At 37.6% G+C, this 22,748-nt stretch overlaps 1 protein-coding gene across 1 annotated transcript in view; it reads left to right on the top strand.

Moving 5' to 3' along the window:
• The first annotated feature begins 379 nt into the window (after positions 1 to 379).
• The window catches only part of LOC146002588 (uncharacterized), a 69,170-nt gene continuing 46,801 nt past the window's right edge, over positions 380 to 22,748 (top strand). The window contains exon 1 of the mRNA XM_083140528.1: positions 380 to 528. Coding sequence (XP_082996654.1) covers positions 511 to 528 — 18 coding nt within the window. The 5' untranslated portion in view covers positions 380 to 510. The remainder of the gene's footprint in view (positions 529 to 22,748) is intronic.

Here is a 22,748-nt window from a genome sequence, read left to right as displayed (position 1 = left end):
CTCATCCCCTACGTACCTTCATAACTTTCCTTTTTTCATAACTAATAAGCAATTTGGACAGGAAGTGCTTAGTATTTACTTCCTGATGCCCTCTTAAGGCCGGTCCTGGCTGGGATAACATAAAACATTAATTCATTCACTTCACAAAATAACGATACCGCCAAACTTTTCAAAAATACCTGAAGGATAGGGCCTTTGGGCGATAAAATCGCCGCCAGACCCCTCCTTTTTCCGTCATTGTTTTGCGGAACGCGCAGCGAAGCGACTCGTAATGAGATCGGTAAAAGCGCACGCGGTATGCCTGGCAACACTGCCGACTGGACACACAGGGCCATCTCCATTCCACACGCTTATCTTGCTCCGGTGCTCCTCGCCAGCGACCTGCTTTTACTCGCAAAAGCACGAGCACTTGGGCTGTCGTCCGCAGCAAGGCGGAACCTCACTACTTAAACGTTGACCAAGAAGATGAGAAGCAGTCAAATGTTTCCCTAGTCAGCTACCAGGACAGACATGGCCTCTCAGCTCCAGGTAAGTCTCCCTGTGTATGCATATGGACGTTACGATACCTCCCCCCTTCCCCAGGGCAACAGTGAAGTGAAGTGAAGTGGTTTTTCTTGTGTGTTCGTTGTGCGGCTTGGATTCTCAACCTGTGGAAACTGGAAATCGTGCGAAGTTCAGTGTCACGGACGCTGCGATATCACAGGAATGGATTCGCCTGTTTAGTGCTTTTTTCTTTCAACGATACCAGTGCAACAGCTTGTGTTTTGCTTCTTTTTAATAGTGATTGCTTGGTTTAAAATTTAGTGGCCTCGTGGACTTTTCCCATTGTGTTCCAATTAAATTACTAGAAGCATTTGTTGGTGTTGGCCTTGAAACTTAAGTTTCTATTTGCCTGCTTGATTTTTCTAGTTTTTGCAAAGAATCATCTTAAAAGTTTATATCGTATTTAGTAAATTATTCGCGCGGATTTATCCAACATAATATTATTTGATTATGGTCGATAGTCGTGTCTGTAAGTTGGTCAAAGGCTTGTCGAAGTTTCTTTCAAGCTAACCATACGCTCATATATGATAAGTAGGACTGAACCTACAGTTTTAAGTGCTAGTCTAGCCACTGTGCAATGTGCCTCCACCGGGTATCGAACCCAGGATCCCTTGATTTCATGGTGACAGCCTCGGAGAGGATCTTCAGAAATTCGTTTGTTTTGGTCCAAGTTCCTTTTGTTTTATTGCGATTTCATCATGCTACGAATGCAATTTTAACATGGTTCGATTTCTATTTACTTCTGTTAACACATACTGCGGAGTTTTAGAGATCAGTTAAGATTCTGATCAATATATGCTTTCGTAGCTAGGTTAGGCAGGCCAGGTTTGGTTCTCTTGGAATTAAAACAAAGTTCCTAAATGCATTCTACTAAGGTTCTCAATTACTTCTATATTAATTCCCACTAGTCTACGATACTTACAGTCGCTTGTCGACGGAAAATACATTGTCCATGGGAAGCGCTCATGCTTGCGTAAGGCAATTTTTACGTTGTTTTTTTAAAACATAAATAACTTTTTTCGAAATCCAAACAGTGCTAATTACTTTAAGGAAGCTTTATATTTCGCTGGACAGTGATTGACAAGATTCTACGATAATTAGTCTTCCTGCTAGGAGAATTTGAAAAGAATCCTAAAACAATCGGAACCGTTACCTTTGTTTTTGTTAGCTGATCTCATATTATGCCAAAATCATTGATTCGCAACGAAAGACTAATATGCATTTTGTCTGTTAGGAACTTTGTTGAACAGTCAACGCGCGAGTCAATTTCTATTTCTACTACCAGTGCAATAAGACATAAGACTAACGCCTTCTTTTACCGCAAAACCTAAAGTAACCTGTCATCTTGCGGACAGAGGATTTTGTCGTGCTAATTACTTGATTATTAAAGACAAAAGATTAATCCTTCTTTGTAGCTGATCAGTGGTGATTTATTCATCTTGAATTTTTGGACTTTTAACCACTATATTAAATATTTACGTAGGTACGTAAATATTTAATATAGTGATTAAAAATCAAAAACTCAAGACAGAAGATTACGTTCGTCACATTGCACTATAATTTGTATGCGAACGTCACGTTTTTCTAGATTCATTTTTTTTACCTATTTCTAACACGGAAAATTATCATCATTCTTGCTTTTGCGTTGTGTTGTAAATTTGCTTCCAGCAGGAAGTGCTTCGACATTCATATCTTTCACCAAAAAAGTATGTTCCATTCCATTTCTTACGAATTGTAAACCATTACTCTCTTTGTGTGCTAGAAATCGTTTTTCTTTCATCCACTGACATTTTAGTTTGTTCTCCTTACTATACGTGATGCACAACAACACCATCCTAACTGCTTTTCCACCTTGTTCCCCTCCAGTGCCTTTGAATGAAGTTCTTTCCAAAGCTACGAAATCCGAGCGCTACGAAAGCAGAAGTGGAGCAGGAATATTATATCCGCGTTTTCTCTGTTCATATCGGTGCTACGATATCATTCTCCTTTTGAGGGATTTCTGTAAGCATATATATATGTTGCAGCGTTATTGAAAAATTTGTTTCAAGTAAATCTGTTACATTGAAATTGATTTCCTAAGTTTGAAGCCTTTCCAAGGGTTATTTGTAAGAGTATATTTGTAGATTTCTTCCTTGAGACAGAAACTTATGTTAATTTTCTGTCGTTGACTATTTCACATAAATTCTTCAAGTAAGTTAGTGATTGAGTGCATTAAGTTTCGATCTTGCCAGAAACGTTCTCGGGTTCGAATCCAGCCCTAGACAAGGATGAGCGTCCCTTCATCAATTTTATCTATTCAGCACTCATTCTCATCGTTGCGATCAGCCAGAAGTGGCAGAAAAGTGCGTTAAATAACAAAAATATGAAATCATCAATTTGTCCCTATCGCACTGATTTTTTACTTAATATGATGATGTAGTTTATGTGGACAACTAACTCATAATTACAACGCAAATCCCGTTTTGAATACCATATTAAGAGAGCTCTAGTTGGGCGAGTTTCATTTCCTGTTAATACACTACAAGAACATTTTATGTCGACTGTACTAGTAAAAGTACAGTTAACCTATTTCTCAGCATATTTTGATTTTTCTTCCCACTTTTGCTTCGATGCCCTAATATCGTCAAGGTCACCTATTTGAAACATGCATTGAATATTTTTCTTATTTCTTAACGCGATAAAAAATATCAAATTTAAGCCATTTGAAATCTAATAACATTAAGAACTGAATACAATTTTGAAAATTTTTGCTCTTTCTTCCAAAGCTACATAAAATCAATGTCGTCTATTTCACTAATTCACTATTCATTTCCATCGCTGCGATTTACCTAGAAAAGTAGAAAACTATATAAAAACACGTAAAATAGCAATAAATACAAATATTATACAGTAATTGACAGTTTATACACTGATATATTCCATAATTCTATGTTGTTGTTTGACACCGTTGCATTATATCAGTTCCAATCTTGTCAACACGTTACATAATCCTAATACTGGAGTGAAATAGTTGAATGAATGTGGAAGCCAAAACTATGATTCAGGGACTGATTGATTTGGTTCATTTTTACTTTGATTCAATTTTTACTGATAGCGAAGATGAGGATGAGTGATGACATGGTGAAATTGATGAAGGGCCACTCAGGAAATCACCCATGCCGAGGCCGGGATTCGAACCCGGGACCACTGGCATCGCAAAATCTATGGGTAGTTCCATGGGCGTATAGAGCTCAAGTAAGGGGGGGGGTTCAACGTTTGGTTCAATTAGGGTTCCTATATTTCATAAGTGAAAATGCAGGATACTACTGACCGGTAGCTTGTTAGGGAGCGGGGGCGGCTGGACCCGATAAAATTGTATGTACAATACAACATAATTGTCATTTACATCACAAATTGTGTGGAAACTTTATTTGAAAACTGCGGACTGAACAGAAAGGCATCCAAGCACTGACTCCTTATAGTAATCAATGCAAGAGAATCTCTGCTAGCAGATGGCGGCGCCATCGTGAAGTCAAAGATGTTTGCAGTACCGTCTGTATCTCGTTAACTCTTCTATTATGGAGAGGGAGTGGTTCAATGTAGAGTTACATTGTTTTGTAAAATGAGCATTTTTAAATTACGTCCACGCATTTAATATAAAAAAAAAGTTCAGGGAAGTAGAAGTCTTAATCATATCTTCTTTCCCACCCCATTCCAGAACATTTGTGCATCCCGAAGAAACTATTCGGAACACCGGGAAAAGTGACACCATTCCGGGATTGTCCCTGAAAATTTTTTCCCCTGCTTTTGAAAAAGCTAATCCCAGCTTCTCTTTAAGAAAGTGTTACAATGTTAGAATTAGTCTTTTTCTCCTTGCTACAAAATTGAAAATAACAACATCGGTGTTATTTTAATATTCGTATGTATGTACACTTAACAGTGCAGGGTGCATTAGTCGAGGATCTCCCGTTGAATTGCGAGGACATTATTTCAACCTCCTTAAAGTTAAAGACATCATCTCGGGTGTTGAAGATGAAACTGGCAGTGTAGCCAAGATCACCAACAATTTGTGCATATTTGAGTACAAGGAGCTTGTCACAATTTTCTACTGCCTAAAATGCAGACCCTGGACATGTCTTTTCAATTACTGTTTGCTACATATTTTTCAGATTTGGAAATGTCAAAAATATCAACCAGGTTATCCAACATTTTGACACACTGTTCCAATGAATGAGGAATAGGCATTTCATATTGGAAAAAGTTGTTGCAATTTTTCAATGTGTTGACTGTGTTCAGAGAAACTTGGGTTCATTTCTACTACAAAATGGTCCAAATATGGACAACAGTAAAGTTTCTGCTATTAGTGTATACGATTTCACAAGTCACCCTACTGAGTATTGATACTTTTCTCTCCATTTTGTGTCAAACAACTTGAGAACGTTACAGAACTTCCAGAGCTATCTTGCACTGCATATTGTACAACCAAATTACTTTGAGAAGATTGATTGCTTTATTTGCATTATTTTACTTCGCTTTTTATGCCACTTTTGGCTAATTTCCGAAGATCGGGTTGAGCGATGACATGATGAAATTGATTAATAGACACCCACAAATGCCCATGCTCATTTCGGGTTTTGAATCCCGGACCCATGACGTGCTAACTACGTGGGGCTGCTCCTTTGAGAAGACTCTAGGGGGAAAAATTATAACTGATTTGACAGTCTGAATATCGCAGAAATTCCACAGAAATGGGCAATAGCCAGGGTTAAAATGTACAGAAATTGCTTTTGGACACTTCCCTGAAATTATCAATCTATCTCACACCCTTAATTCTACCACCCATTACATCAGCACTATCATATTCTTCACCAACTATTTTTTTTTTCTAAATCAACACCCACTCAACCCAGAGAGAGAGTAGAAATACTAATAGCTGAAGCTAACCCAGATGCAGTTATAATCTCCAATAGGGACAAGTTTCCCATTCCGATCTATAGTTTGGAAAATGGTTTATCGACTTTTCGGAAATTTCAAATTATCAAAAAATGAGAACCTGAGGAATACTTAAATTTTGAATGGTAACAAACCATATCGGGAACTTCTAATGAAATTACAATGTTTGCGCTATAAGTTTACAAGCAGCTGCTTCGGGCAGAAATTACATGTGGTACTATAGAATTTGTGAAATTTCAGGAGTTTTCTGAGTATTTTCCAGATAAATTCCAAAACTATCAGGAAATTGCAGACATTTACTTTGCAGTCCCATCTGGCGTGTGCAATTATTTTCTTTCCCATCCGTATCCCGTTCTATACTCTTGTAATTTATGAGAACAAAATAAGTCTGAAGAAATTTTTAGGAACAAGTCTCTGCGCATAGCGGATAGAACAGGTAATCTGGTAATTTTTCTGAACCTAAGGGAAGGGGTTTGGACCCGTTGAATCCCTCCCTTAAATACGCCCATGGGTAGTTCTACTTAAACTTATATTGAAAGCCATAGTTTCTTCAAGCACTTCTACTTATCGGAAAGTGTATTTTGCAAATGTTATACCTGAATTTTCTAAAGGCTATTAAACATACTTAACGGAAGAATTTGTTGTTAGAATTGTGAATGAAGTAGGAAGATCCACTACTTCATTTACATGCACTGTGCTGTCATCAGAGCAAGCTTAGATATTGCAAAAAGTTCCAACAATTTTGTTTATTCCAACGCGAACAGCGTGGCTTGAGACGAACTGGTCACAGTGTCACAGTGATCGCCACGAATCAGGAATGTTAGGTTTCAATATTTAACAAATCATCGATATTGCTAGCTATATCATCCCTATCGTCGCGATTAAATAGATGCAGTAAAGGGGTCTACAATTACCAAAATACATATACAAAACATTGGTTACCAATCACAAATTTTTAATCAATAATTTATTCGAAAGAAATTATTTGTCCCGTTATTTTCAACTCGTATAAAGAATGATCAAATATTCTACCTATCCACTACATGATTCTAAATATTCCACGAATCTGTAAGCATCCGATTGTAATAGATTTTGACTTTGAATTAGAACTGCATGTTTAGACATTCACTTTAAAATCACGGTACCTCAAATATATATCCATACTCAACATGTTATAAGCCGGACCCTGTGGCCGAGTGTTTAGCACATCGCGCTGCGACGCCAAGGGTCCCGGGTTTGAATCCCACTATGGCTTGGTTGTTTGTGAATGTCCATTCATAAATTTCATCATTTCATCCCTCATCCCCATCTTCGCAAATTAGCCAAGAGGCACAAAACGCAACCTTTTTTCTCGCACAATTTGAATTCGGTCCAAGTTGTGTATTGTTTCATTTCAATACGGAACTTGGACCGTATCTAAATTGATTCAGAAAAAAGTTATTGGACCGTATTTAAATTGATCAAGAAAAGGTGCCTACACCGTATTTAAATTGATCCGGAAAAAAGGTTCCTGGACCGAATTGAAGTACTTTAGAGATAAAAAGGTTCTTTACGGTCCAGAACCAATATGCGTTTGCTGATTTACTCTCCTGGACCGAAATTGAATTTACTTAAAATTCCTGGTCCTTTTAACAACCCTGGTTTTAGGTGCTTCTATTCAACTGATCCTTTATAGAGATCAAACTCGCGTGCTGAAATGCACTAAGATACGAGACATTCCTTCTTACCCATTACTTGCTAAGGTTAAGAGGGAAGCCATTCTTGAAAGATTTATTCAGTGTTTATGGAGGTTTGTTTGTTACATAAAATAGAGGAAAGCATGCATATATAATTTATACCAGCCAGTCCCTGTCAGTTTTATGGCGCTCTTAAAAGTTTATCTGACGGGCATAAACAATTCGGATCTTCTGTCATTACACATGTAACCCACTTACTAAGCTCTCATTAGCCTCGTGGTAAATCCCAAATTTATTAGCCTTCTCTATCAAGGCCGCACTGCAAGGGCATTCTTTGCATTTTTATGTATTTGTGTTGTTCTCGCTTATGGTCACATTGTAGCAAAATGGTATCATGCATGTGTAGCATACTTTACATTTTCTAATTACTCATGCTCGTTGATTAATGCAGGATTGCTTTTGTAGCTGCATTTGTAATTTTGTGTTGCTGTTCTTCCTCTGAAGAAGCGTTGATAGTCTATTCGTTCCTTTTTCCAGTAGCAGATAATGTTCCCACCTGTCGTACTTCCTCTGAAGAAACTTTGATAGTTTCTTCGTTCCTTTTTCCAGTAGCAGATACTGTTCCCACATGTTGTACTTCCTCTGAAGAAACTTTGTTAGTCTCTTCGTTGCTTTTTCAAGTAGCAGATAATGTTCCCACATGTCGTACTTCCTCTGAAGAAACTTTGATAGTCTATTCGTTCCTTTTTCCAGTAGCAGATAATGTTCCCACATGTCGTACTTCCTCTGAAGAAACTTTGTTAGTCTCTTCGTTGCTTTTTCAAAGTAGCAGATAATGTTCCCACATGTCGTACTTCCTCTGAAGAAACTTTGTTAGTCTCTTCGTTGCTTTTTCAAGTAGCAGATAATGTTCCCACATGTCGTACTTCCTCTGAAGAAACTTTGATAGTCTCTTCGTTGCTTTTTCAAGTAGCAGATAATGTTCCCACATGTCGTACTTCCTCTGAAGAAACTTTGATAGTCTCTTCGTTGCTTTTTCAAGTAGCAGATAATGTTCCCACATGTCGTACTTCCTCTGAAGAAACTTTGACAGTATCTTCGTTCCTTTTTCCAGTAGCAGATAATGTTCCCAAATGTCGTACTTCCTCTGAAGAAACTTTGACAGTATCTTCGTTCCTTTTTCCAGTAGCAGATAATGTTCCCACATGTCGTACTTCCTCTGAAGAAACTTTGATAGTCTCTTCGTTGCTTTTTCAAGTAGCAGATAATGTTCCCACATGTCGTACTTCCTCTGAAGAAACTTTGATAGTCTCTTCGTTCCTTTTTCAAGTAGCAGATAATGTTCCCACATGTCGTACTTCCTCTGTAAGTTGTCTGTTGAAGACAGTTCCGAGTAACAGAGGGAAGTAGGAAAGTAAAGTAAAAATGCAAAATACGCCCATGCGTCCTTCTTATTCGGGGGTTAACTTTTTAATACAGCTTTCGCTGAATGAATAGAAGATTGAAGTTTGTCATTTGTGACGTTTCGCAATGAGGTCTGCTGTGCCCAAGATAACGCGTTTATTTCGAGTATAATACCTTATGCCATCATCATAGAATCTGTTTGCAACCTACATTTACGAAAAATGACAAGACCTATTGAAACTTTCCCCAGCCAACAGCAATAACAACTATGTTCAAATATTAGTTGCACTCTTCAAGTGCATCCTATATTTCTTGTCGAGAATTAAGGCATAGTAAACCATATGCTGTAGTGATGATCTTATGGAAATTGAGCCATACTAGGTAAAAAACAGTCGTTGACGAATTGAATATGCAACGTACATATGTTCCAAAGGTACTAATCAGAAGATTGCAATATCCCCATGTTATTTATTATAAGTTGTCACCGCCGGCAATGATGTTGATTTATGTAATAACAAATTTGCATTAGAGTCAGACTTGGTTACAAAATAAATCTTTCTAGATTTCATAGTTATCTAAATAGAACAATGGAGATGATAAAGAGTTTTTTTACAATTATTATTTCATGTGTGTTTCATCCAGAACATATAGTTCCATTTTCATTGCTTACGTCATCATTTAATTCATTACATCTCTACATTACCGATTGTTTTTTAGATTATTTTACTTTTATTGACAGATCTAATGACAGTCGCATAACTATACTTGTTTGGCCCCATAGTGGGTCGATGAAAATAATATTTGTCGCGTTGTGCTATATCTTCAAATTGACTGCTTTGTGAGTTCTCACCAGATCATTTTTAACAGATTTCCTTGCCTGTCAGTGTCAACTAGCAGGTTGAATTGTTTTATAATTCTTTGAACTATTATTTTGTACTAAATCTACAACCAAGCAAGTATTTATGGGGAGGGGTCCGGACCCCTACCCCCAAAGATTTTCTAAGTACAAGAAATATATAATGAAAATAATGGAATAATAAAATAAAATTAATCGAGGGTTATTAATTTCCCCCAAACTTATTGGAACCAAATGATTTTGTGATCATACGACTTTGAATGACAGTAGAATATTTATGCAATATTGTTTTACTACTTACAACGTAACATTCATAATATATGACCGGAAAATTACTTTTCGTTAACTGGATCTAACTACTTTTTTATATACACTATAAATATTCAATTTTGTATCTATTTGACATTAATTTCCTTTCCAGGGCAGTTTTTTTTTTACATATTTTGCCGGCCTTAACTACACATAAGCTAGATAATGAATACCTGTTGTTATATCATTATTCCCTACCGTCGTCGCCTTGTAATAAAGGGGTCCCGGGTACAATACCCGGTAGAGACACAAGTGGGTCGGATCCCACTTTAAACTGTAGGTCCAGTCCCGATTAGCCTTACTGTGCATAAAGTGGACTTAAAACACCAATTCAATCAATCACCATGATTATTCCTATATCGTCCTTTTATCTATTCATGTAATAAAAATATATTAATTAATTTGAATAATTTAATTAATACTAATTTAATTAATTTAATATAATTATAATTATTTTAGTATAAATAATATTATTATTACTATTACTATTATTATTTTGAGACACTTCCTTCGAATCGTCCCCGGAAACATATTTCTAGATACGTGCCTGTCTACAACTACACCAAATTTATAATCTCTGATGTATCGGTAGCCCCCTGAAAAACTTTTCCGCGTGGACATAATTATTCTTGAACACAATATACCGATTAAATGAGAATATCAATATCTGCGGTTGAATATGTGGAGAATAATTGAGTTTCTTTTTAACATGAAAGTCCATGCAAAGGAGATGAACGAGGCGCGAGAATCTTAGCAGAGAAAGCTGTTAAATTTCTTAATTCATGCATTTGTTTCCTTTTAGCGTGGGTTTTTGCCACTAGGTTAACAATGGAAGTGAATGAATAATAATGACGGATGAAAGAAGAAACATCCAAGCCGTACTAAGAATTCTAATAATAAAAGATTAACGTAGGTGCAAAAATAACCACTACACCTTACCAGACAAAATTTGTAAAATTTCCCCCGATTTTCAGAAGCAAACGTTGCTTACATTATAGGTGCATGTCCAGATTTCCGCTATAAAAACTAGAAGAAAGGAGTAGAAATAGCAGATGTGAGTCGAGCAGATAAGCATCAGTCATCCAACAATCAGTTCCCATCATACAAGTTAAGGAATACATTGGAAGAGGCAGAAGAAGGCATATCGAAGCAAAACCATACAGCTGTTGACCCTGGCCATTTCATGCACTGCCTCAGACGCCGGAATGATTGATTCGCGGCGGCGCAGATGAAAGGACCTACCTTTGCCGGTGGCAAGGTCGAATTTGTCTTCCTGTGATTCAACGCTTTGAAACGGGGAATACCGCTCCCTCTGCAAGTAGCTCCGAAAGCGCCGTTAACGTTGTAGACATCTTGTACCATTCGGATGTGAATGTTCGATTGTAAATATTTCACAGGAAGGTGAACTTGATATCTTGAACTATTCACTAACGACAGACATACCTACCCACATGTCAAAGGAATATAAACTAAATTAAAGTGCACTGCAATGGCATTTGTCTGGAATTACTGAAACAGTCGAGTTCATCGACACTTTAGTTATTCAGTTAGTTGCCCAATGAGATAGATACCATGTCCCATTTTTCTAAGTTGCGATGGTGCTTCTCCGATGACGCAGTGGTAACGTCGTCGCCTTGTAAACAAGGGTCCCGATTTAGATACTTGGTGGAGGCACATAGTGGTTCGGATTCCACTTTAAACTATAGGTCCATTCCAGATAGCCTTGCTGTGCATATAGTGGACTTAAAATGAAAACTCGTTCCAATTTGCCATGTGTTTATGCCCTTTTGGTCAATTCCGACGATTAGCGTGGATTATGATTACATAAGACTGACAAACTGACGAATGGACACTCCTGACCGAAATTTTTCATTACATTCCTCAGTCTTTCAAAGCAAGTTACAAGGTGTTACCTTAACAAAGACAACATATGCTTCTTTCGTGCTGTTTCCTTAGTTTAATCTTTAAACCCTAGGGGTTCACCTAACCCTTCAAACAACCGTCATGCAAATTTGATTTGATTTAAATCTACAACACTATCCAATATGTGAAACAGTTTACAAAGGTGTTTTACACATATTGCTAAGGACTCATGTTGTAGTATCATCGCTTGTTGGAATGGATATTGTAAAAACATACCAAGCAGTATTACAAAAACAAGGAATGTAAAATGGGTTTATGTTAATTAGAATGGCGTCTGGTTCACTCGATCTCTAAACGGATAGGAAAGAAATAACCAAAAATTAACAAAAATGGTGGAGTAAATTAGATTTAAACATTAACGGATAGTTGTTCTGTTAGCACTAGGTTACAGATAGCACAATTGAATGCTTAAACAAGTACCTTGCTGCCTTGACTATAGTTATTTTATTTGTTGCTACAGCAATATTAGCCTTCCGCTTTGCCTTGTTAATTTTAATTCCGACATTGCATCTACCATTATGATATCATCCTGAATCAATGTTTCTAAATATAGACATTCATTCATTAATCTGCAATAATAGGCTACTTCCAGTAAGCCCGTTATCTCTTACAGACAGTACTAGACAGAAAGTGTACAGTGTACAGAAACTGTCACAGGCTATATCTTTGTTTGACTAATCATTTTGCCAGATTTATCTGAAATTTGTTTATATATATAAAGATTCCCAGCTTTCTTCAGATAATGCTGGATCCAAGCTACGTATTACATCGTCGTTTCCCAATGTAACATTCATCAGTTGTCTGAACACTGTGTAGCTCACGAGATCGATACCTGATGGAGGCACCGGATACGACCTTAAACCGTAGGTCCAGTTGCCATTAGCCTATCTGTGCTTAAGATGGACTTCAAACTCGAACACCGTGTACCATCGACTATCATACAGACAGACGACCGACTTGAAGTCTATCGGCTCACCGTGCGGATTTGTATATTAATTTTTGAGGTCATCTTTCTTAACCCATCTCTTCTTGTTGCAGCACTTTTCTCTGACTGGGATGGGCGAAAGTCACGAACTGATAATCGGACCCATTCATGAGGAACGACTCGCGAAAATGAACTGAAATTATTAACCTTCCCTAACGCAACCTACATTGCACTCTTCACCAAGAACGTGTCCGGAGGCGGCGGATCGGAATTTCCCCCACCCTCACCACTCCCACCACCACCCTCATAAAAATGAAATGGTGTAGAGACATTGTTACATTTGATACAGCATTCTGCATAGGCCTATATGTATTTATTTCATTTCTTTTAAAGCTGAAGCCTGTACTTTTTAAATTGTTAGCAAAGGACTTAAGGTATAAATGTCAACAAGACAAGAGTTTGAAACCACAAGTTAATAAAAAAACATATTTTCTGTTATCAATGCCGTGTTTAATGGGGTGGAGGCTATCTAGCTTGAGGCTACACCAAATACGTATCATTAGTCATGAAATCATGATCACTGAAATGTCAAAATATGAATTTAAAATGCCAAAATATAACATTAAATTTGAACTTCTATTGAGAAATGCCTTCATGACACATGTTTGCGAAATATAATATGTGGCTCTTTAACAAATCATGAAATATTGACAAGGGACTCGTGAAATAACTCTGAATGGGAAAATAATACTTATTGAACAAATATTAATGCTTTCTGATATTACATTGTTCACAGTTGCCATATATGTCATATTCATTTCAAGGATAACAAAATTACACATGTAGATTGATGCATTAAAAGTGAAAAATTGTTATCTTTGAAATGAAATTGTCTGATCTTTGCAATTCGTGCATTTTTAATGCATCAGACGGAACACTAGCTGATAAAAGTGGCCTTTTATGCCTCGACACACCAAGAAGTGCATCATTTGCAGTTTATGCACGTTAATGGGTTATTGGAGTCTAAATACATGCGTCAGTTGACACATTTGTGGTTCTGTGTGCAGAAACAGCGCAGTGGGTTCACCCTTCAAGGGTGCAAATAACAACGTATTCCCATTTCGTGCAGTACCCAACCCACTTTGCTGACGATTCTGTTCCTGAGCTCAAAAGGATGTAGTCGTTGTTGTTTGGTGATTTCTGTCTGAAGACACAGGCGACGTTCTTAATTAAATCAACCAGCGTGACAAATCGTGAGTGGCTCCTTCGTCGGAATCTGTTCCATTAGGTGCACTTATCGCTCATAAGGAACTGTAACACGCACGCATGACGAAGCAGCAAACAGGGAGGTGAAAATGGTACGAATATGAAAGTTTCACCTACAAACGCATCCAACTAAGAGCACTCTTTTAATGCGGCTGATAGGAAGAGCTGGAAACATCCCCGCGAAATGACGAAATCATGACCGATGTTCCGTCCGGGTGACTATTTTATATCTGGAATTTCGCTGAATGTCTTGGAAAGGCGGATTTCCCTGATTTGCATAATTAATTGGGCTAGTGAAAGAATGCTCAGTTGATGTATATAATGGTTCATGGAAAGGGCGGACAGAGGAAACGCATTATGCAGGTGAGAAGACATCGCTGCCTTTTTTTTTTCTTAGTTTCGGTTTGGAGAGTTCTGATTTATTATACTTTAGTTGCGGCCTCTCCGATGACGTAGCGGTAATATCCTCGCCTTGTAATCAAGTGGTCCCGGGATACTAATGGAAGCATATAGTGATTGGCATCTCGCTTTTAACTTTAATCTAGTACCGATTAACGTATGTGAGTATACAGTGTGTTCAAAACAAACTTCAAACTACTTCTTGGGATACAAAAAATTAAGTGAAGGCATAGTAACAAAGGAACGTCACAATGCGCGTACATTCCAGTACAGCAAGGCCAGCAGTGTATTTCAGCTGCAAAATACTATTTTTCCTTATTTTTCGCAATAATTAAAATCTTCCATCTCAATGGAGTGAACTTGTAATTCACCCAGTCAGTTTAGTTTCGAGATGGAAACCCTTAGCGTCATCTTGTGGCGATTTGACAAAACATCTGCGTATTTCACCAAACACCCATGGGAAGCAAGAAATGAAAACTAGACTCTGTGATCTTGAACCATCCAATAACAGACCAGCTTCTATGCACGATACCTTCAACCCCAATCAGCAAGGGCTGAGAGATTACAATCGCAGTACAGTCAGTAATGTATGCTGCTGTAGCTGCTGTAGTGTTGCCAACTGTACGGTTACATATCTACGTACGGTAATTTTTTGTTTCATTGTTATTGCCAGTGTCAAGGCAGATCAGCGAAGTATTATTTAAAGATTATAATTATAAGCTTTGGAGCAAAGTAGACACAAAAGCTATGGTTTTTGACAGAAGAATAACATATTATGCATGAGCGTGATGGTTTGAAAAATATTTTGCAAACATTGAAAGCAGAGGACATTTTTATAAAAAATGACATGAGTCTGCAAAGACAAAGAAATACCACATTTCACCTTTAAATAATCTCTTGTTAAATATAGTGTTGAAGGTAGAAAGACTTAAATTCTCTTGAGCTTCTAAATTTTTCCGGGCCTGCTTCTCCAAGGATAAATGTCACCGCACGCCACTGAACTATTCAATGATGATTAGTGGACACAGCTGCTAAACCTGGCGTCCAAGATTCTAATCCAGTATCGAGCAATCACATTTAGACAGTATCCATTATTTATGCCAATTTCCTCATAAATTTTGCTCTGGTCTTGAACATATAATAGAGGGTTAATATTTTATTTTATGGAGCTATTTAAGGGTTTCTTGATAATTAGGACCCACTTACTAATCCAGTCTGAAAACCACAATTATACCTCCTGTTATTGTAATTTAGTTCATCACATACCAATCGTTCATTATAAACTTCTCAGTTTGCTTAGCGATAGGAAAACACAATGTAAACAAAGAAAACTGAATTGGAACATAACAAACATGGTTTCGCTGCAAAGCCTAGGCCTTAGGTCATCCCGAAATCAAATTCAGAAAATTCCTGAGTTTATTAATTGTGCCTATTTTCTTATCTATTTCATCAACCTCCTGTCACCCTTAAGAGTCAGCGAAGCGAAACGAAAAAGTATAATTGTTATTAGGGCTCATAGCGAAAATGGAAAGAGAGGAAATGTTGGAAATGTGTATCATACTAATAACGTTGTTCTCTGGTACTGGACTTTTGAATCACCCTATATATAGTGTATATAGTTTGCTCAATGTCTCGAGTTTCTAAATTACACATCTACAGACACCTATTTGAAAGCAGAACTTTCATTTAAACTTTAGTTAATTAAGTCTAAAGTTTTAAGTGTGGACGAAAGGGTTATTAAGTTTGGAGGTTGTTATTGTACAACCCTAGATGATGCACGTAGTGCTCGGAGCAAGTATTATTATTTCACTTCCTTTCAAAAGTAAACCATTTAAATAAAACAATCTTTGAGTGTCCAAAGTGCCGGCATACGACCTTAATTGGCTCTCTATATATGAAGAACGGCAGATTCCATTTTTTTGTCCGTGTTTTCGGAATTCAAGTCGTCTTGTACGTTCGACCAGATATGTGTCGCACACGTGGAAACTACCGGTAACCCATCTTAATGAGGTGGAAGTAATCGTTGTTAAAATTCTTTTCCCCGGTGCTTCTTCCATTGCCATATAAATTGTTTCATTTGTCGACAAAAAGCAACGAAATCTTTTACTTGATTGGTTCTCCGTTCTCTGCTGTTCCAATTTGCCCGTTTACATCCTCATGCTTAAGTGTGCAATGAGTGGAATGGATTTCATTGTATGAACGCTGTGGTTTTATGTAACCTGATCTGTTGCTACTGTTAGGTGTGGAGATGGTGAAAAGTGAAATGAAGGGGCACGGGTGCTGAAAAGTCATTTTTTTCTTCGTGAAATTCACTTGGAGTGCGTGAAGAATATTCATTGAAAACCATACGGACTGAAACAGCAAAGTCATACGTATATTTTAATGACAAACTGAAAAAGGGTTATTTTTAGTCAATTTTCATGCAGGAAAAGGTTAAACGTTACAGATATACAGATTTAAAATTCCAATCTAACCACTGAAACACAACCGCATCACATTGATTGCAAGTTGACAGCTCTAACTAATACGTTATGTAGGAGGCTTCTCCACTACAAAGCAAATATAGTATGCTTATTGTAAGATAACCACTGCATATATTACTATCTATACTGCTGGGTGTAAGGGATGACCAATTCTGCAGACACTCAAATGGCAACCTCTCTTCCAGGTATTAAGCCTTAAACTGCATTTTGCAGACTAACGAGTCTTTGGCGTCTGGACTCGCAACCAATATAATCGTCTCTGAGGGTTTCCGTTGTGTGCTGTCCGTGTATGTTTGTCATTGTCCTTTCACCAACTTTGAGCTTTTGTTTTAAGTCTACTTTATGCACTGAAAGGTCAATCGAGATTGAACCTACAGTTTAATGTGGGATCCGAATCACTATAGGCCTCCACCGGGTATCGAACCCAGGACCCCTTTACTATTACAAGGCGACGACGCTACCACTGCACCATCCGGGAGGCCCTCTTTCACCAACTTTATGATCATCTTTGCGATTAACCAAAGTTGGCAGAAAAGCGAAATCAAATAAATCAATATATGAATGTCTATACTTTTCCACCATGTTCTTATAATATGTGTCATATTGGGAAGATGACGCAAAAGCCCTCTAGGGAGCAAGCCCCCCCCCCCCCAAGCTACTTTTTCATTCGGTAACCCCTGGTCAGCCATCGAGTCCCATCGCCGCTGTTTCCTAGCTTTCGAGATCGGAGCCCGCTACTATTTCTTCTCAAGTAACTCCCAATTGCCTTCAGGATGCTGTGTCAGCACAGAAATTTTGTGACACCTTGCATCGAAACCCTGAACAGCTCGCACCAAAAGCTAGAACACTAACATTTTGGTTACACGGGAGCTCTCTACTTTATATACACTTACTAGTATCAACCATTTCAAACTTCAGCAATAGCTTGTGTATTTTAAAAAACAGGGATTCTGGGGCCTAATCGTGGCTACGTATACTCGTTCATATGGGGTTGCTCTCACAGCGCTTCCATTCATTGCTACTGTAGTAGAAAATAGACTTAAAATAGTTGAGATACGCAGTGTATGCCTCTACATTATGTATTTGCACCAGTTTCCATGGAATGTGATATTAGTTGCGTCACTTTTCTGCCTCTTTAGTTTAATCATGATGATGAAAATTAGAGCTGATTACATAAACTATATAAAAGTTACACGCATAGCATTTGAACATCAATGTCCAGAACCTTTATAGCAGGCCCGAACCCAGGGGAGGGCCTTTGGGGGCCATGCATACCCCCGAACTCTGAAATTTTATAATGTTAACGTATAAAAACGTACGAAAATTACATTGACAATTTTTCTGGTTTTCAAGAATTTCGATTTTGTTCTTGCATAAATGAATGCGTTGTTTGTGGTGAGAGAGACAGGCTCCAGATATCTACAGTCTGCAACATTGAGTAATTTTAGTTTTGTTGATCTATCTATGTTGTTAGTATATCGGCAAGGTTATACCCCCCCCCCCCCGTTACTTTGGACCATAACAATGCAAATCTACAATTGTACACCGAACGGCAAAGATAATAACAGGAACATTATCAATCACTATTTTAATTCTTTTATTTACTCTACATCTTGAGTTGGTTGCCTACTATTGCCTATGTTACCTACTATTACTTTTGCCGTTGCGTGTACGCTTAGCTCTAGCTGCAATACTTCCATAACATTGATGGTCACATCTAATAATCAACAGCATTTCGCCTACCATTGTGGGGGAGTGGTTAGCACGGTGAGCTACGACGACATTGGTTCCGGGTTCGAATCCCGACCTGAGAGTGGGTGTTCTTTGTGAATGTTCCTTCATTAATTTCATCTTATCACTCATCCTCATCGCCGCCATTAGCCAAAAATGGCAGAAAAAGAACCAACGCAATGAATCCAACGCATTTCGAATCTTCTATTTGTTCCACATTTTCTTATCTGGCCCCTCCCTCAAAACAATCCTGGGTACGGTCCTGCTTCAGAGATGTGATCGCGACTCAACTATTCTTCAATGGACGTTTTAAAACTCCTACTTCAGGGATAGTCGAATGCTAGCGGACAATATGTGTTTTACGTTCCTATGTGATACACCAGTAATAGTTACAAATTATGTGTATCCTCATCTCATCCATTCTCAAAATACAAAAAGTCCAGTTAAGTTATCTTTAATCGTAGCTTAACCGCGCCATACGAGAAACTTACTTACCTAAGGAAAAGGGGGCTCGAAGACCCACACTTTTTTTTTATTATCCACTAAAATTCAAGACACTATTTTGTTCTTGAATTGCGTCTTGCTTTCTTGTTTATAGAAGGTTTGTTATTTATTCATTATAATGATTACAAAAATTACCATCATTAATAAAAAATAATAACCAATTATTGCATGAGTGTCACGTCACACCCATATTTTACCATTCGCTAAAAATCACAAAAAAAACACAATAATCTTTTATTAATACTTCTTTGATTACAGAGTGGCAGTTGTTTATTAATTATAACAATCACAAGAAGAAAGCCGCCATTACCAACAAATTGCATACTCTCACTAGTATGAGTGTCTCGAATAACACATTTTTAATGATGGCACCTGATACGCCCTCCAAGGGCATTTTGCCTCCTATTTACATTATAATTGTGTTTTTTGTGAACAAAACTAATACAGAATATTCATAGCATCCTACGGAACTATGTAATTTATTTTCTATCTTTTAGAAAAATTTTCACAGTTGAAAAATTGAAAAAAAATAATAGAGGTAACGGGCCTGAACCCCCCCCCCCCCACCCTCTGATATGCTAGGGTTAATAGTTTCTCTGTTATTAACATTCAAAGAGTGTAAACACTATTTTGAAATGCTCTGTGTAACAGAACTTGCCATAAGCTGCTAAAAATTTCGAAGAAAACTATAAGATATTGAGATTCCGCCACCTCCTTTGACAAAGCATGTCCTTAAAGTCTTCACGGTAATAAGATACACTTGGGTCATATTTCACTGGTGCCGAGAGATTCGGCTGCAGGTGTGGTGATGAAGATCATTCCGGTCTTGATTTAACGGTGCGCGGAGGAGCTGCAAGTAGACCAAAATGTGTCAACTCGATTTTGCAGGAACTTAGAAGTTGCACCTGGTGGCTCATAAAGAGCCCACTACTGCATTTTCTGGGACAGGCACTTTGCTCATGTGGTAATGGTAACGGACGTCATAAAGCATCTTGAAATGGCCACTTCGACTATCACGAAAAGGAATCTGTATGAAATAAAGGTACTTGTGTAATGTTTATATTTTCCTTTATGGATCTCATCTTGTGAGAATAATAATAATTATATTAATGATAATAATAATAATAATAATAATAATAATTTTATTATTATTATTATTGTTAAACTTGTAGTCCATGTGAGAGCAAGGATTATTTTAACACACTAAAGTTAAGAGATATTTGGTACTATTATAGTATAAGGGAAACACCTATAAAACATATTTTTTACATTGCTAACGTACTATTTTGGAATGCGGAACATTTCCTAAGGTGAAATAATGCATTTCTAACTAAGATAATGTATATTTCTTACATTTACAAGTACTTACTGTTACTTGTTATTTCGATTCTGTAACACATTATAGCTGGCGATAGCGTACTGGTTCAGGGCGCGTTGTGAGAGTGTTTTGTCGATTTATGCAGTGCTGCAACCTCGTTCATCGGAAAATACTTACTTTCGTGCCCGGATTTGGAATTATGCTAATACGTCGCAAACCATTGACGTTAGCCCCACAAACCATTGATGTTAGCCCCAAAAACCATTCACGTTAGCCCCAAAAACCATTTTCCGTAAGGTTAGGTTAGGCAAGCATAGTTAAAAAAATATTTAAAAAAAATACTCGACACGTCATGTTCTAGTGAAAACACGGCGAGGCTGAAACACTGACTATGGGGTTGCGTCATCTTAACACACGGAACATTGTACTCTCGTGCAGAAAGCAAATGGCGGCAGCACAAACAGCGTGTCGGACAGAGATTTTCGCAGAAAAGGACATGTTTTCGCATTAAAATGGATCAAAACTAGATTCACGAACTTCCACAACGCTACAGAAAATGATTTCCGTAAGTACTTTCTCCTGTAAATTTGAAGAAATATGTTTCCCTTATACTATAATGTTACCAGATATTTAGCTTTTCTATGACGACGTAAGAGGCACGTCAAAGCATTAAACGCTTACAATTTATATCTCTTAGGGTAATAATTCAAATGACGATAAATATGAAGGCGGATAATATTGCAAAATTTCACAATACGTGTCTCAATACAGGGTGTATCACAAGTAATAGCGCAAACTGACACAGTTAAAAGTACACGATAATAGAAGCAAAAAAGTCTCAGTAAACATGGGTCTGCAAACTAGCAGTTTTCGAGATAATTGCGAATGTGTGGCTACAAGCCGCCACTGACTTCATTGTTTGTAAACGTCGCCCTAGTTGGTAAAAATGTACTCTTCGTTGCTGTGAGGTTCCGTTTTAACTACGCAGTACAGTACAACTGACGTGACTCCCACAGTACGATTAGACTGTGTACTGATTGTATCCATCTTGTTTGATTACAACGCCACCTTTAGGAAATGTTTTGTTTTGTAAACAAAGAGCAAACCTCGGACAGCGCAAGGAGTAAAGCACTCGGTGTTTACAAAATGCAATCAGTGACGGCTTCTAACCACACATTCGCACACATTATTAGCATTTTGTCAACTAGGACGACGTTTACAAACAATGAAGTCAGTGGCGGCTTGTAACCACACATTTGCAATTATCTCGAAAACTGCTAGTTTGCAGACCCATGTTTACTGAGACTTTTTTGCTTCTATTATCGTGTACTTACAACTGCGTCAGTTTGCGCTATTACATGATACACCGTGTATAAAATTATTAGAATTATTATTACATTAGAAGAAAATGCGACGGATAATAGTAACATCTCCAGCAAAAAACTGTTTTGAAAAAGATGGAGGGGAAATATTTTTTGATGTGGTAACATTTATTGATATAGGAGGGCAAACCATATTTAGGGTAAATGTTCTTTAAACTATTGAGTTTTTCTTGTTTGTAGGTAGGGACGAAAGGAGGGGCCGATTGGCTGACAGAGGCTCTTGCCCTCCAAATCATCCTATGGCGTCACAAGTGACGTAATATAACTAAATACTTTTAAAAATTTGTAATTTTGTAGTTTACTGATGTCCATATTGAGCCACGGTATGGCGCCTGACTGCCACGCTTAAGACCCGGGCTCGATTGCCGGTATAGGTGACCTAATGTCGGAAATTCTCCGGCCTTGTCTCTGCATATAGCGGCTCTGGTGTTCACCTTAGGGGCAATCCTGGTCGTAGGGGGTTAAACTCAGCTAGAGCGTGGTGCTAATCATATCATGTCCAAAACTAGTCAAGATCGAGAATGTAAGAGACCGTACTTCTACATTATTTGTTCCATTATGTAGACGTAGTAGGTGTTTATATGCCCTAAAACACAATCGGACACCCTCAAGGACAATCTGTTTGATCGGACAATCCAAATCACTGCACTTATTATGTAAACATTTAATTTTCTCCGACTGATATAAGCGTATCGGTTTACCGACTAAATTGCTAATTTTATGACCCGATATTTCTACATATGACATGGCAGTTATTGTCATTTTAATTAACATAAGTATATAATTAATATGCTCAAGTTTTGTATAGCAGGCTTTCTTTTTCAAACGGGAAACCCATTGCAGTCATCTGGTTACAAATTAACGGAAGTTGTAAATAAAAACATTGTGATTCCTCAGGCGACATTTGCAATTTTATACCAAATCTATAGATTATTGGTTTTTGATATCGACAAATTTTGTGTTGGCGCTTTATGGGTATTTTCAAAAATCTTATACTGCTCCATTTCTACCAACAAGATAACATTGAAGACAAGTCTCTTTTATTTTTCATTTTCTGAAACTAACATTTTATCGCTGACTGTATTGTTTCACACATT

The sequence above is a fragment of the Lepisma saccharinum genome, chromosome 18, assembly GCF_977018435.1.
Source record: "Lepisma saccharinum chromosome 18, izLepSacc3.1, whole genome shotgun sequence".
Classification (NCBI taxonomy): domain Eukaryota; kingdom Metazoa; phylum Arthropoda; class Insecta; order Zygentoma; family Lepismatidae; genus Lepisma; species Lepisma saccharinum.
This window is presented reverse-complemented; position numbering and strand designations above follow the sequence as displayed.